Source organism: Lissotriton helveticus, chromosome 4_1 (genome assembly GCF_964261635.1).
Source record: "Lissotriton helveticus chromosome 4_1, aLisHel1.1, whole genome shotgun sequence".
Classification (NCBI taxonomy): domain Eukaryota; kingdom Metazoa; phylum Chordata; class Amphibia; order Caudata; family Salamandridae; genus Lissotriton; species Lissotriton helveticus.
In genome coordinates this window covers 1,442,255,706-1,442,271,034 of record NC_136063.1, presented here as the reverse complement: position 1 = coordinate 1,442,271,034, position 15,329 = coordinate 1,442,255,706, and the positions used below count along the sequence as shown (strand labels likewise).

General features: G+C 44.3%; 1 protein-coding gene across 3 annotated transcripts in view; it reads right to left on the bottom strand.

Annotated features, from left to right (window-relative positions):
• The window catches only part of MYLK4 (myosin light chain kinase family member 4), a 405,617-nt gene that overhangs the window by 94,178 nt on the left and 296,110 nt on the right, over window positions 1–15,329 (bottom strand). For all 3 annotated transcript variants that reach the window (XM_078688020.1, XM_078688022.1, XM_078688021.1), the window contains exon 9: window positions 3,025–3,095. In XM_078688020.1, the coding sequence (XP_078544146.1) occupies window positions 3,025–3,095 (71 nt within the window). The remainder of the gene's footprint in view (window positions 1–3,024; window positions 3,096–15,329) is intronic.

The window sequence follows — 15,329 nt, the reverse complement described above, 5'->3', positions numbered from 1 at the left end:
TAACCAAGCAGAAGAAACAAGGAACTTCACATGATAGTGCAAAGTATGGATATATCTAGCCGTGTTGATAGGCTAAAGAAAAGTATGGTGCTTTTGGGAAACAGCATCATGGAAGGTTGGTCAAGTGTAGGGACTAAACCCACCCCATTGATCGAACATCTTGTCATTTACTTGTTTACATGAAGCTTTAGCATTAATGAGGCACTGAACCGCAGGCAGCTTTGTAAGCTGTTCGTACACCTATCATAAGCCAAAGACCACTAGACAGGTCATAAACTCCCTCATGAGTTATGCAAGAGCCTGCATTTGGTAATAACACATCTGGAGTTTCCAATACTGCTGGTAGTGGTAGTTCCCGGGTGCCATTACCACACCATTACGAGTTTTCACCTTGAAAATGTGGAATAACCACAGGAATCAGTATTTATTCTCCAATTCCCAAATGTTGTCCCCTCATTTTGCAGCTTTTTTCTGCTCATATTTCGCCAAGTTTTTCCTGGCCAAATGTCCATGCTGGAAAAACATGAATGCTGCTTCCCTGCAATTTATGAAATCCCATTTTGATACATCCATATCAGAATTATCGAGAGAACTGTAATAAGTGTTATTTTTAGGCAACTGTGGGAGGAATACACCTGGTCTATAATTTTTTATATTAATATTCAATTTCCAAAGAAGGGTTTAATTGAAAACCAAAAGATATTTATTATTGTTATCAACCTTACTCAGATGTCTTCCGCTTGTAAAATTCCCATCGTTCTCACAAATGGTACAATTATTACCCATTGGTTTCAGGGTTCTGCCTGTGGGTCTCGTGTTAATACTGAAACAACTGCACCCCTTTAAAGAATCCCACATCCATGCAGTTAAAACGTTACAAGGAAAACGTTTTTAAAGTTAACATACATTGCATTGGCCATTTTCAGCGCCAGCTCCCGCTCCCATTAATGAGAAAATATTTTACATTTTTAAACATTTTTATTGACTTTTTTCAGTACAAGATCACACAACAAGCATGTCAGTATCGAGCAACACCCCCACATCCCCGACCCCCCACCCTCCCCTCTCACCACTAGGTCCAGGACATAGTCTCTTCTTTCCGACAGATCATCTCGATCTCTTGCCCAAGTCCACAGAGATACTAGCCCTTGTTCCCCTACCCATTTCCGGTCAGAGGAGACCAGGAACCCAAGTCTCCTTGTCACATCAAAGTCCTCCATCCAGTCCATGATGTCGGTGCCATTTGCCCCACACCCTACCAAACTTCTTTGGGCTGCCCCTCGCCGTATATGTGACTCTTTCGGCTGCCATATATAGGTCCATACCCCTTCTCCACTCCTCCAACGTTGGTATGTCAGGTGCCCCCCATTTCCAGGCCACATCTCTCTTGGCCACCACTAAGGCAAGCACTAGGAAAATCAGCAATGGGCGGGCCAAATCTACATCATTCGTCATTCCCAGGAGGACAAGTTTAGGGTCTAAAGGTAGGGCAATCTCCAACACCTCCCCTAGCTCTGTTAGGACCTCCCCCCAATAAGTTTGAATTCGTGAGCAAGACCAGATCGTGTGATAGAAGTCCCCCCTGTCATGGCCACATCGCAAACAGCACGGATCAGTCACTCTCCCCATTTTATGCAGGCGCACTCTATCAAAATATGTCCTATGAAGGATCTTAAACTGGATCAGCCGTAGGTGAGATTTAATCTCCACCTCCCTCGGATGCATCAGGACCATACCCCAATCCACCTCATCCATGTCCCTCACCTCTCGCTCCCACGTGGCCCTGAGGCTTCCAAGTCTATCTGTTCTATTATTCATTATGGTTTTATACGTGAGGGACACTGCCTTTCCAGGTATCCGTTCCTGCAAAAGGCGGCCCTTCAATGGAGCATACTCCGGGAGAGCCTCAGCCAGAGCCCTCTCCGCCCTCCAGGCATGTCGCAATTACATATACTTAAAATATTGGTAGCGGTGGAGCCCATATTCTTGTCGCAGTGAGGGAAAAGGCTGTAGCACCCCTTTCTTTATCACATCACCTAGAGTCGATATGCCAATGGCATCCCAGCACCGGAACCCTCTTAGCTTATTAAGCTCCTTCAGCCAGGCGCATTTCCACAGTGGAGTTTGTTTCGTCGGTTTGCGCTCCCATCCTATTGTCTTTGTCACCCTCGTCCATACCCCCAGTGTGATTCTAGTAGCAGGTAGCAGTCGGGCCGTCCCCTTGCATCCGTACAGATAGTGTATACACGTGCGGTTGTCCATGATGTGTCTTTCCAGCGCATAGGTGGGGTGGGTGACTGGGGCATGTATCCATTCATTTATGGGGACCAGGTGTTCTGCCCAATAATAGGCCTCTATGTCGGGTAGTGAAATCCCTCCATTATATTGGTGTCTCTGCAAGTCGATAGCGCCACCCTGGGTTGCTTCCCCAGCCATAAAAATGTCCTCACTTCCGCGTGGATGCCCCGGAAGACCCGGCACTGCAGGGGGAAATATTCATTTTGGAAGGCATATAAGGATCTGGGGAGCGAAATCATTTTAAACATCGCTGCCCGGCCCAGCAGCGTCAGGGGGAGCATTTTCCATCATGCCGCGTCCTCGGTAAAGTTATGTATTACTCGGTTAATATTCCTTTCATAGGAGAGAGCACTGTCAGTCGTTATAAATACCCCCAGGTAGATGAAACCCTCTCTGGTTGTTTGCAACCTCGCAGGCAGTGTGGGCCATACTTCCCCCCCTTGGAGATCATATATTAATGAGAAAATATTGACAGTTTGCCTTATAATATACACTCACAGAACTACTGGTAGGCCAATATGTGGGATCTACGCCAGACTTCCCTTGAGTAATAAACTCTACACACCCCTTAATAGGTCTGTACTAGAATAAAACATGTGAAACTCTGTTACCACATTCTAAGGAAGGAGTTATGATTTTACAAGATACAACTGACTAAAGGAAAGAAGAACACCAATAAAACCCGTCAATAAAGTGGTTGACATGTAGATCCCTAAAAAAACCTACCTTCGAGCCAAGCCAAAATCGATGATTTTTATCTGATTAGTTGCTCGATTAACACATAGGATATTTTCGGGCTGTGAAGAGAAAGAGAGAGAATTGAATACCTCACACACCGAATAACTACTATTCTCTGATAATGAATTGACCGATAAATGGAAAAGCACGTAGTTGGATAGTGTGAGAAGTTGGCCTGGCATATGCTGTCCACTATTCTAGTGTACATCTTGCACCAGTCCAAACGACCCTTATTGATGGTAGGTTTAAATACAACCTATATAGAAAGCTATCCTAGTGGTATCTGTGGAGAGCAGCCTTCAGGCTAAGTCTTGAAGGAATGTAAAGCAGCTTGTTTTACTAGTCTATAATCTCATGAATGAATTGAAAGGAGAACCACACCAGGTATATATATATATAATATATGTATTTATTCTAAACACATCCCTCTAGTCTCTTTATGAGGCTAGAGGCAAAAGTACACAGTAAACTTATTTAGCACACAGTAAATTAGCACAATATACGTTGAGCCCTAGGGGCGTACCAAACCATATATTAAGAAAGTGGTATAAGAACCACGACTGACATAGATACAAGGCCTAGAGCCTTTAGAACCGCTAGGGCCCAAGGTAGTGACACAGGTGGCCCACAGGGGACGCGTGCAGTGTCTAAACACAGCAGCAAATCGCCATTAACTTCTATGGGGAAAGTCGCTGTTGGAATTTTAAAGATTAAAGACACTTGGAAGAGGACTTGGAGCAAACCCCTTTAGAACTAGGCAGTTCTAGAGTCAATACCGACGGAAGCACTGGAGTACTTGAGCTACCTAACACAGGGAAGCCGGGTGAATAGGTGTCTTTTGAGGTTGGGTTTCGTAATGTATGTATACTTGTAAAGCGCACTATCACCTTTCAGGTATCCTGGCGCTGTATACCGCTGTGGAACCCTTCCTGGCTTTCCCTGTGAGATGCCCCCTAACTGGGCACCCCCAAGGTGAAGCCAGGCATCCTAGCGCTTTCGAGGCCGTTGTGGAGATTAAGTAAGCTATTGCCCAGAGTTGCAGAGTGGGACCCATGATTAGAGTAGGCACCGAGGCGAGAATTATCGAGTCCGTGGACATTGAGCCCAAGACCCTGCCGCGTCGGGAATTGAACCCTGGTCCCGGGCCAGACCTCTGCCTCAGGGTCTGCTGCTCTAATCAGTGAGCCACACTTCTCAATGGCAATCTGCTGCAAAGTGCTGCTGGCGACCAAGTCGAAAGTGTCAGGGTGGACCCAAGGGTGGATCAGAGATCTGAAAAACCTGAAAGCAGAGGGGACAGAGTCTGGGTCACTTGTCAGTGACCAGGAATTTATAAGCCGATACCCACCGATTCGGGTGCTTTCAGATGAAGGAGGTGAAGCTTGACTCTTCAGCCACGAGGACCAGGAGGCCTCGACGACAACCAGGAGCTGGATTCGAGCTGTCCCACGAAGGATGTTGAGTGCTGCTGTGTCGCTATCCGGATTGGACCCAACAAGCCTTGGCAATAGCAACCCATGCAGAAAGCAAAGACTGGCTTCAGTGCAGACTATTAAGGTCTGAGGGACTCACCACTCAGTGGAAAGTCAGGGCATGTCTGGAGCAACCAGAAAAGCCAAAGAAACAGAAGAGTTACCTTCGTGGGGACCCACCAGTTGACGGACCAGGGATCGTGAAGAAGCCTCGAGCGGAAATGCTAGAAGTGGGCCCACTGAACACTCGTGGAGTGTAGGTCCACAATCTTTAGTGCAAATTGTGCTCGGGGCTTGGACTACAAGTAGCCCAATGCACAACTTCTGGAAAGCTTGGGAAGTCAATGCACTTGCAAATGAGCACGGTGTCCAGGAGTTCCGGTTCCACGTCACTCGTGAGGGCTGCGGGTCTCAGCTTTGCTGGGATCTCGTGTCGGACTCTGAGAACTCTGGAAGTCCATGTCCTGAGTCACAAATCAGTAGGGATCGGGTGGGAGCCTTGTAAATGCAGACCGGCAAGATGCTTTGTTGGTGTCTGTTTGAACAGTGAGGGACAATTCTGTCCCAAGTCTTGTTCTGGCCCAGGTGACCTGATAAAGGAATATCCTGGGCTAATGTCAATAGGAAGCCCCTGAACTTCAAAGGTATAACCAACCTTCTGGCTGCACCAGGCTTGGGGTCTCTACTCTCTGAGTACAGGAGTCCATCATCCCAATAAATCTTATGGGTGCCACTAGCATTCCCAGCAGCCTCAGCAGCAGCTTGCTGTCTGAGGGGTTCAAGAGAAGGGTAGCTCATCTGCTCCTGACTCAGATCTGCCCTGGAAGGGTCCCCTGTCCCCAAGAACTCAACCTGATCAGGCTCAAGCTCCTCTGGGACAGTTCCTTCTTCAGGAGCACAATCATCTCCCTCAAGAGACTGATCGTCACTCTGAGTCAGGGGAGAAGGCACTGCCTTAACACTATTGCTCCTTTTCTTGGAAGGCACCTGGTCCATTATTCAGGAATCCAGGGCCTGTTCGTTGTTAGACTTTTTGACCTGTGACCTAGTCACAGCAAACACATGTGTGGATATCCCTAACATTTCTGCATGGGTCCTAAACTGCACTTCAGACCAGGCTGAAGTCTCTAAATCATTTCCAAGCAAGCATTAAAAAGGGAGGTGTTTACTTACCACAACTTACTTGAGGCCAGTTACCCCTCCCCAGGAGAAATTATCAACTGCCAGGGCATGGTTGGTCCAGACATTGCTAGCATTGGTCACTTGGTAAAGTTCACCAAGTATGATCTGTCCAGGGTCCACAAGGTATTGTGTCACCATGGTGACACTTGCTCCTGTGTCCCTGTAGGCCATAGCCCCTTTTCCATTTATTAAAGGCTGTTGTCTGTATTTGCCCAAGCTACTGGGACTTACACAGGAGGACATATCCATGCCTCCATCACAGATCATGACAACCTGAGTTGCCACTCTGACTAGGCCAGGGCCTATCTCAGTATCCAGGGTTACCCCTACTACACCCTTCTGCTGAGTACCACCACTTGGGGCTGAACTAGGGGGAACAGTTGCCTTAGGGGCAATGGTGGCTGGAGTTGCATTTGTCTTAGTGCAATCACTAGTCCAATGGCTGTCTGCTTACAGACTTTACACCATGGTTTCTTTTGGCCTTTCTCTTTAGAAGATTGGGAATACCCACCATTAGAATATTGTGGGGGCCTTGTGAAGACCTCTGGTCTTTACCATTCTCCCCACCCTTATTAGGATCTTGCTTCTTCTGGTCACCACCTTGGTTCTGTACCTTCTGCTTCACCCTGGTTCTGACCCATTTGTATGCCTTCTTTCCCAATTCTTGGGGGGAGGTCAGATCAGAGTCTACTGGGTGCTGATGCAACAGCTGATTCTGACAGTTATTAAGGATCTGCTCCCTCATAATCAAGTTGTACAATCCTGTATAATCACACACTTTACTGCCCAGTAACCACCCCTCCAGAGCCTTAGTAGGACAAACAACAAATTCAACCCAGTCCTGAGTCTGTGCCTTTTGGGTATCACTGAACTGTATTCTATACTGCTCAGTTGTTAGGCCAACCCCATCCATGAGAGCACTCTTCGGGACTTTGTAATTATCAGCATCCTCTTCTCTGACAGTGAGGAGTTTGTCTCTATCTTTGTCTGCGAAGGAGAGCCACACAATTGCTGCCCACTGCTCCTGGGGGACCTTCTGTACTTTGCAGGCCCTCTCTAGTGCAGTTATCCATTTGTGGATGTCATCCCCGCTCTTTTAGGGAGGGACAATCTTGCTCAAATTTGTAGACCTATCCCTACCTCTAGGGACATTGCTGCCACCATGGGACTCTAGTCCCATCTTTTTTCCTGCTCTTTCAAGCTATATGGACTCCCTTTCTAAGGCTACTCTTTGTTTCCTTATCTCCAGTTGGGCTTCTTCAAACCACAGCTGGTTCTCTCTCTCCTCCTGGGAGTCCCTCTTATGAAAAGAGACAGAGGTCCCTACAGATGTGTCAGAATGGTCAGATTCCACTGAAGGAGATCTTGGCCTTCTAGGCACACCCCCAACTCTTCCTGGGGGGACAAAGACAGGGCCTTCTTCATCTCCATTTGGAGCTGGATTGTCCAGGTTGAGATATGTATATTGGCAGCAAGACGGAGATGAGACTGAGATCTCACCTCAGAATCCAGAACTTAAGAACACCAGACACAGTTCATGTAATTTGTAACCAACATCACTTGTGGCAATTAGCAGCTGAGTGACAGAGGATTGGTAACAGAATTACAGTGTAAATGAGGTCGGCGTCCAAAGTGTTATAAACGTGTGGGTGTTCACAAATATTTGCAAAGCATGGCATCCACCTATGTGCACTTCTAAACTTACAAGGAGAACAATTTCCACTGGAAGGTATGTAAAAAGAAAATACATTTCTTGGAAACATGATTTTCATAAACACAAAATCAATTTAACATAGTTTTTGTATTCCTCTGATTTACTTATCCTACGCATGCAGAATTAAGGGTAATGCAGAAACTTTCACAATGCAGAGTAGGAAGACAGTCTACGCCAGGAATATATCTGAATAACAAACACTTGAGAATGCTACTGACACAAATCGTATGTTTTACTCATGTCTACCTGAAATGTTTGCACTGGTAAAAACAAAGAGGAGCAAGAGTTTCAAGACATTATGTCAATACTTACTGTTTGCTGTACAGTAATGAATGGAACAGACTTCACATGAAGTAGGCAAGCGTGAGACACTATCATTTTTCATAAAATTTCACAAACTTTCTTGACATTTTTTCTAAATGAAGTGAAATTACATTTGTACTCAGAAATCGCGTGAATTTTTCATGTGGGTTATACAACATGCAATATAATTAAGTAAGATGCAGGCAAGAGGAAAATGTCTCTCGGTAATACCTTTTCTGTGTGAAACAGTCTCTATGGGCCAAAATGACACAAAATTAATTCATTTAAAATTTGAGGGCATTCCATGAACTTCATGTGACAAAAATTATGGAAGTTTTACCTAATTTGCAGGACTTAACTTTTTCCCAAATCTATAAATATACACTCAGCTTTATCTGAGAGTATTTAAAGCAACCTTTTCTAATAGCTTCCCAGTTTGATATTACACAGGTGTTCAGGTAAGGAACTCACCAGAAAGGCAATTTGATGATTATACATACTGTGGCAAATTCGCCTTTCCTCCTAGGTCACCCCAAATTTGCCTTTTTCTGTACCCTATTTTGGCTGCTAATATAACTCTGTACACTCTGACGCCTTTATTCACTGTCAATGTTAGGCCTGGGAGTACATCTTTTTGACCATCTGACAAGCCTTTGTCTGGAAGTTGTATGGTTTGAATGAGACCACACTAAGATGACCCTGACTTATAAATAGGGTTAGTCATAGGTGGCATATTTACAAGGAAGTGGCAGAATATGGTCCAGCCTTGCGTTTCCCCCTGCGCTGGTGCTAATTTAGCTGCTATGCACCAATGCAGGCACTCTTGCACCAGAGTGCAAGGGTGACAGCGTTGAGGAGAATGATTGTTTATGTGCAGGAAGGTGTACATTCCTGTACATAAACAATCTGAAATGGCGTTTTGAAACTTCTATGTGTGCTGCCTAATGCAGTACACATAGAAGTTGCAAAAGGTCATTTTTTTTAAGATTATTTATATGCAGGAAGGGACACCTTCCTGCAAATAAGCACACATAGAAGTTGCAAAACGTCATTTTTTAATGATTGTTTATGTGCAGAAAGAGACACCTTCCTGCAAATAAACAACCAGTGGCATTTTGCAATTTATCCTTTTCCATGCTCATGACGAGCTGAGCTTGTCATGAGGCATGGTGCTCCGGTGCTCATGACGAGCTCGTCATGAGCCGTGGAACGCTCGCATGCAGGGATAATTCCCCTGCTGCGCTGAGCGTTCTACGGGAGCCGGTGCACCTGTGATGAGCTCAGCTCGTCATGAGCACAGGAGCGCCGTGCCTCATGACGAGCTAAGCTCGTCATGAGCATGCGGGCGCTATGCGCGCCCCGCTCCCCTCAGCACAGCGGGGGAATTACCCCCTCAGCGAAGGGGTTATATGTGTGCTGTACGGATCACTGACATAATATAGACTTACAAAATATCGACTAGCAAACATATCGAGGAAAAAATATCTACAGACAAAATATCGAGTTTGTATGTACAAACAGGTAAGTACAAAAATATCGAGTACAAAATATCGTTTACAAAAATATAGTTTTAAAACAATATCGACTTTATTAAAAACAGTGTTCAATTAAATTAAAATTTTAAATTAATTACTAAAATATACTTAAAAATACTTAAATTAAATTATAACAATTAAATATTTAATAAAAGTTATAAAAAAAAAATTTACAATCATATTTGTTAAAACATATAGATATATTAACATAATATAATTAAATACAATCCATAATAACAGTGAGGAAAACGTTGGATAGCGTAGGGGTAAAAAATACTATTCCCACTCCAGTGGGTGCAACAGTAGGGAAAGCGTTGGATAGCGTAGGGGTAAAAATTACTATTCCCACTTCAGTGGGTGCAACAGTAGGGAAAGCGTTGGATAGAGTAGGGGTTAAAATTACTATTCCCACTCCAAATAGTGCAACAGTAGGGAAAGCGTTGGATAGCGTAGGGCATTAAATTACTATTCCCACTCTAAAGAGTGCAACAGTAGGGAAAGCGTTGGATAGCGTAGGGGTTTAAATTACTATTCCCACTCCAAAGAGTGCAACAGTAGGGAAAGCGTTAGATAGCGTAGGGGTTTAAATTACTATTCCCACTCCAGTGGGTGCAACAGTAGGGAAATCGTTGGATAGCGTAGGGGTTTAAATTACTATTCCCACTCCAAAGAGTGCAACAGTAGGGAAAGCGAAGGATAGCGTAGGGGTTTAAATCACTATTCCCACTCCAAAGAGTGCAGCAGTAGGGAAAGCATTGGATAGCGTAGAGGTAAAAATTACTATTCCCACTCCAGTGGGTGCAACAGTAGGGAAAGCATTGGATAGCGTAGAGGTAAAAATTACTATTCCCACTCCAGTGGGTGCAACAGTGAGGAAAGCGTTGGATAGGGTAGGGGTAAAAATTACTATTACCACTCCAGTGGGTGCAACAGTAGGGAAAGCGTTGGATAGCGTAGGGGTAAAAATTACTATTCCCACTCCAGTGGGTGCAACAGTAGGGAAAGCGTTGGATAGCGTAGGGGTTTACATTACTATTCCCACTCCAAAGAGTGCAACAGTAGGGAAAGCGAAGGATAGCGTAGGGGTTTAAATCACTATTCCCACTCCAAAGAGTGCAGCAGTAGGGAAAGCATTGGATAGCGTAGAGGTAAAAATTACTATTCCCACTCCAGTGGGTGCAACAGTAGGGAAAGCATTGGATAGCGTAGAGGTAAAAATTACTATTCCCACTCCAGTGGGTGCAACAGTGAGGAAAGCGTTGGATAGGGTAGGGGTAAAAATTACTATTACCACTCCAGTGGGTGCAACAGTAGGGAAAGCGTTGGATAGCGTAGGGGTAAAAATTACTATTCCCACTCCAGTGGGTGCAACAGTAGGGAAAGCGTTGGATAGCGTAGGGGTTTACATTACTATTCCCACTCCAAAGAGTGCAGCAGTAGGGAAAGCATTGGATAGCGTAGAGGTAAAAATTACTATTCCCACTCCAGTGGGTGCAACAGTAGGGAAAGCGTTGGATAGCGTAGGGGTTAAAATTACTATTCCCACTCCAGTGAGTGCAACAATAGGGAAAGTGTTGGATAGCGTAGGGGTAAAAATTACTATTCCCACTCCAGTGAGTGCAACAGTAGGGACCGTGCTGTACAATGCAGCACAGATGTGAACAGCAAAAACAAGGAGAAATTAAACATTTCTCCTTGTTGCGCCAGGTTAAGACCAGGATTTCCCTGGTCTTAATTTTGGCGCTGCCCCATATTTACACCACCCTTGTAAACATGGGGCAGCGTCAAAATCAATAGGTGTTGCAGTGGAACGCCCACCACAACACCCATTGCCTGTGCATTTCATGCTTCGTATAGCTTGAAAGGGTGCCTTATTCACGAGGCGGCGCTAAGCCACGTTAAGTGGCTTAACGCCGCCTTGTGAAAAAGGTGAAGCCCCTATCGCTACCACGTCAAGAAAAGGGATGTTGTGGTGGCGATAGGGACTTGTATATATGACCCTATTTTTGTTCAAACAATGCTCAGTGAAGACTGGGGATCAAGAAATTGCAGATACTACACCACCTTTGTTACAGAGACACATGTTGCAGGTAAGATAGTGGGTAATAACATGTTTTGCTTGCTTATCTCGACTAGATGAAAACATCTCTGTAACCTTCCCTTGTAAATCAAACACTTCTGTGTTAAACTCCTTCTTTTTACAATTAACATAACATGTGAAGGGTCTCAAAAGCTAATTAATTATAGTTTTTCTGCCAAAAAATGCACTTGTTCCATGCCAACCAAAATTACACGTAGCAAAATTGGTAACCGCTTGAGACATGTCAAATGACAAATCAACACCTTTGCTATAATAATACACATAATGTGGCAAGATGGCAGGCAATCATACATTTCACCTCCTTTGACTCATGACTGTAGGTGTGCATGTGGATAACCTCCCCTTGTGAATCCTAACATATCTGGCTTAGTTTCCTTCTTTTTAGCAATTCTTAATACATATGAGTTGTCTCCAACTTCATTGATTAGAGTTTCTTTACGAGGTCAACACTAGTTCAAAATGGCACTCTACATTGTATGCAGCATTGTAATGTGGCGGGTGAACCAAGAGGCTGTCGGCGGTCAGACTGCCACCAACGTTATCGTAGAGAGCCCCTAAGTGTGATCTGTGTTCAGTGTCAGAAGACAGAAAATCTGTTTCTTTTCAAACTTACATCCCAGACTCAAGTGTACAGTTAAAAAAAAAACTATCCAGTCATGTGGAGCCTGGCCCAGCTACTGCATTTAACCTTGTCCCACTGGAGGATGTCAGCCCTTTAGAAATGAGGAAGAGCCTGATTTAAAGCACTGCGCTTTATTAGTTCGGCCACTCTACCAAGAGAGGACTACCATATTTAGAGATTACCACTGGCCCACCGATAGTCTCCATCACAGCAGTTGCTCTGATTATAAGAAAAGTTTAGTGAATGATCATTGCCAGTTTGATCGGCGTCCAGCAAACAATTGTTTTTTCAAAAACAAACTCCCAAAGTTTTTTTTCCCTGGCTGCAGGGTTCATTATTTTCATTTGTCTGACTGGGATGTAAAAATGACATTGAACAATCTGCCTTACATGTGACGGCAGTGTGATGCCCTTTCCCTGAAGATAAAGATTTTGTCTCAGATGACCTGCATTGAGTATCTATCCTCAACTACATCTCTGTTGACCTAATATCGCTCCTCGGTCTCGGTACAGCACAAACAATTGTTTTTCAGTGTAGCTTTAATGTTTCTAAAGTGTGCATCTCCAGCTCATCATTTCCTATTTTAATGGTATTAGTGTATTTTTCCCTTAATCTTGTCTCTATTGTTCTAATTTGCTTCGGCAATTTTCATAGAATTTTGCTCTTGACTTTAAAATTGTTGGTGTTACCTGAACTTAAAATGCGCTTCTTTGGGCTTTCTCTGGGGTTTACCATGTGCTTGTGCAATAGCTACTACATTGGTTTGAGCAGACACTCTCTCAGAAATGTGTTTTGTCCTAGCAAGATTGTATTTATTAAGTTGTTAGGGGCTACCCCCTCCCAAATTAATAGACCAGTTTCTGAAGAGAATATTTTGATATTAGCACCATCAATGCAATCTATATGTATATATATATGTACATGTGTCTGGAACTCCGAGATTTCAGCAAATGCAGCCGCAAGCCAAATAACGGAACGGACCCATTAAGATATTTTCAACGCTTTTTATTTTCTGTGCACCCTCTTGGTCGCCATGACGCGTTTCGGGCCCAAAAAGCCCTTGATGTACATATATATATATATGTACCCTGTACTTTGCCTCAGAATATGTATATATATATATATATACACACACTGCAGGCGCTGATGAAGGCCAATCCAGGCCGAAATGCATTCGCCATTTCTTGAAGATTAAAAGTGTGTTGCTTCGTCAATCCCCTCTGAGGCTCCCGCTTCTTTCTTTGAAAGGAGGTTTTCTTTTGCATCCAATTCAACGCGTGTGCCAGAAGCGCGTCTCAGGAGCCCCCTCGCTACTTGTGGCTTGGAGAATCTGGACCCAGTCTCGGCTGTTTTCTTTTTCTTCACGGAAGTGAAAATCTCCAAGCCCGCCGGATGTCCATTTGAATTGATGCCGGCTTAATGAGGCATTTTTCCTCCGCTGAGCGGGTTACACTGTTTTCCCGTTCCTGCAACTTTGCCTTTGGTCTCCGGCTTGCGAGGTTGGGGACGCGAGGCGGCACCTTTAACTTCTTGTGCGTGCCCTTTCCTGCATCAACCCCCGCCTTTGCTATTCTGGACATTTTCACCACCGTCCCTCAGCCACACTTACCTGGGAACAACGAGTGCATCCTGGGTCATGTAGTCCGTGGACTTCCCCGGACCGGCTGAAAACTTCACCTGTGAGGGGCGGAGCCAATAATTTGCACCTATCAGTGTGCGGTGGGGTGTATTTCACTGCAGGACTCTTGGGACTTCCTAATACACACACTGCAGGCGCTGATGAAGGCCAATCCAGGCCGAAATGCATTCGCCATTTCTTGAAGATTAAAAGTGTGTTGCTTCGTCAATCCCCTCTGAGGCTCCCGCTTCTTTCTTTGAAAGGAGGTTTTCTTTTGCATATATATATATATATATATATATATATATATATATATACATATATATATATATATATATATATATATATATATATATATATATATATATACATATACATATTCTGAGGCAAAGTACAGGGGTCAACAATTTTTTAAAGGGATATATAAACTGTTAGTTGATTGTTCGAGAAACAATTTAAATACACTTCTATAAGCAATCAACTGGCGTACCTCATAAAGCAATTGAGTGAATTACCCAAAATAAAGCAGATGGTCTCAAGATAAGGAGTAGTTTCTGTCCTGTAACTCCAGTTCTGTAGTAGGGGTATCTCTGTTATAGTCATAATGTAGTGAATAGTCCCGCCCATGTGCGTGGACCCCGGAGCAATCAAAAATAATCTCTTCAGGTGTCAAAAAATGCAGAACTGCACAGACACTTAAGAGAGAATTTAAAGACAGATAATGCAGCCTATATCCACAGGCTACACTGTCCAGTACTTCAACTAGAAATTCCACCAAAAATCCACAAACAGCAAAGCCTGTCCAGATTTCCCTTGCTTTAACAGCAAAACCCCTCTGGAATGATAGAGAGGAAGACCTGGACAGACAAGCCCCATAGGCTGCCATTATGTGGCTCAAAACAGGATACTGTGCCTTTAAGAGAACCTTCCAGAACTTCACAGTATCCCAGAATGCACTGAAGGTCCCTTTTACTTTCAGTTCTTTTTGAAGGCGTAACACGCCAGACCTGTAGCATTCCTTACATGAATATCTCTCTCCACCGGGGAGGAGGGCGGGCGCTTATGACTATAACAGAGATACCCCTACTACAGAACTGGAGTTACAGGACAGAAACTACTCCTTCTGTAGTAGGGGATCTCTGTGTATAGTCATAATCTAGTGAATAGAATGGCAAGCCCATCCCCACACCAAAGCGGCGGTGGAGAAAAAAGAAATAACACCACTATTGTGCGAACAGATTTCGCAGCGAAGCCTGCCCAACCTGAGCGTCTGCCCTGGCATCAGTGTCCAGGCAGTAATGCTTAGCAAAGGTATGGACCGACTTCCAAGTGGCCGCCTTGCAGATTTCTGCAATTGGAACATTACGGAGCAAAGCAGTCGTGGCAGCTATGCCCCTGGTGGAATGAGCCTTAGGTTTACCCCCTAAGGTCTTACCAGCTTTTTGGTAACACACAGATGGACTGTTTAGAGGTAGCAAGACCCGTCCTGACTGATCCATAATTGATGAACAATTGGTCTGACCTACGAATATCCTTGGTTTTATCCAGATAAAATTTCAACACCCTCCTGACATCCAGGGAATGCAGGGACCTTTCCGCTGGAGAGGAAGGATTCTGAAAAAACGTAGGTAAAGTTATGGTCTGGTTAACATGAAAGTCAGATATAACTTTAGGAAGAAATTTAGGGTGAGTACGCATAACAATCTTAGCAGCATGAAATACAGTATAATGTTCTTGGCAACACAA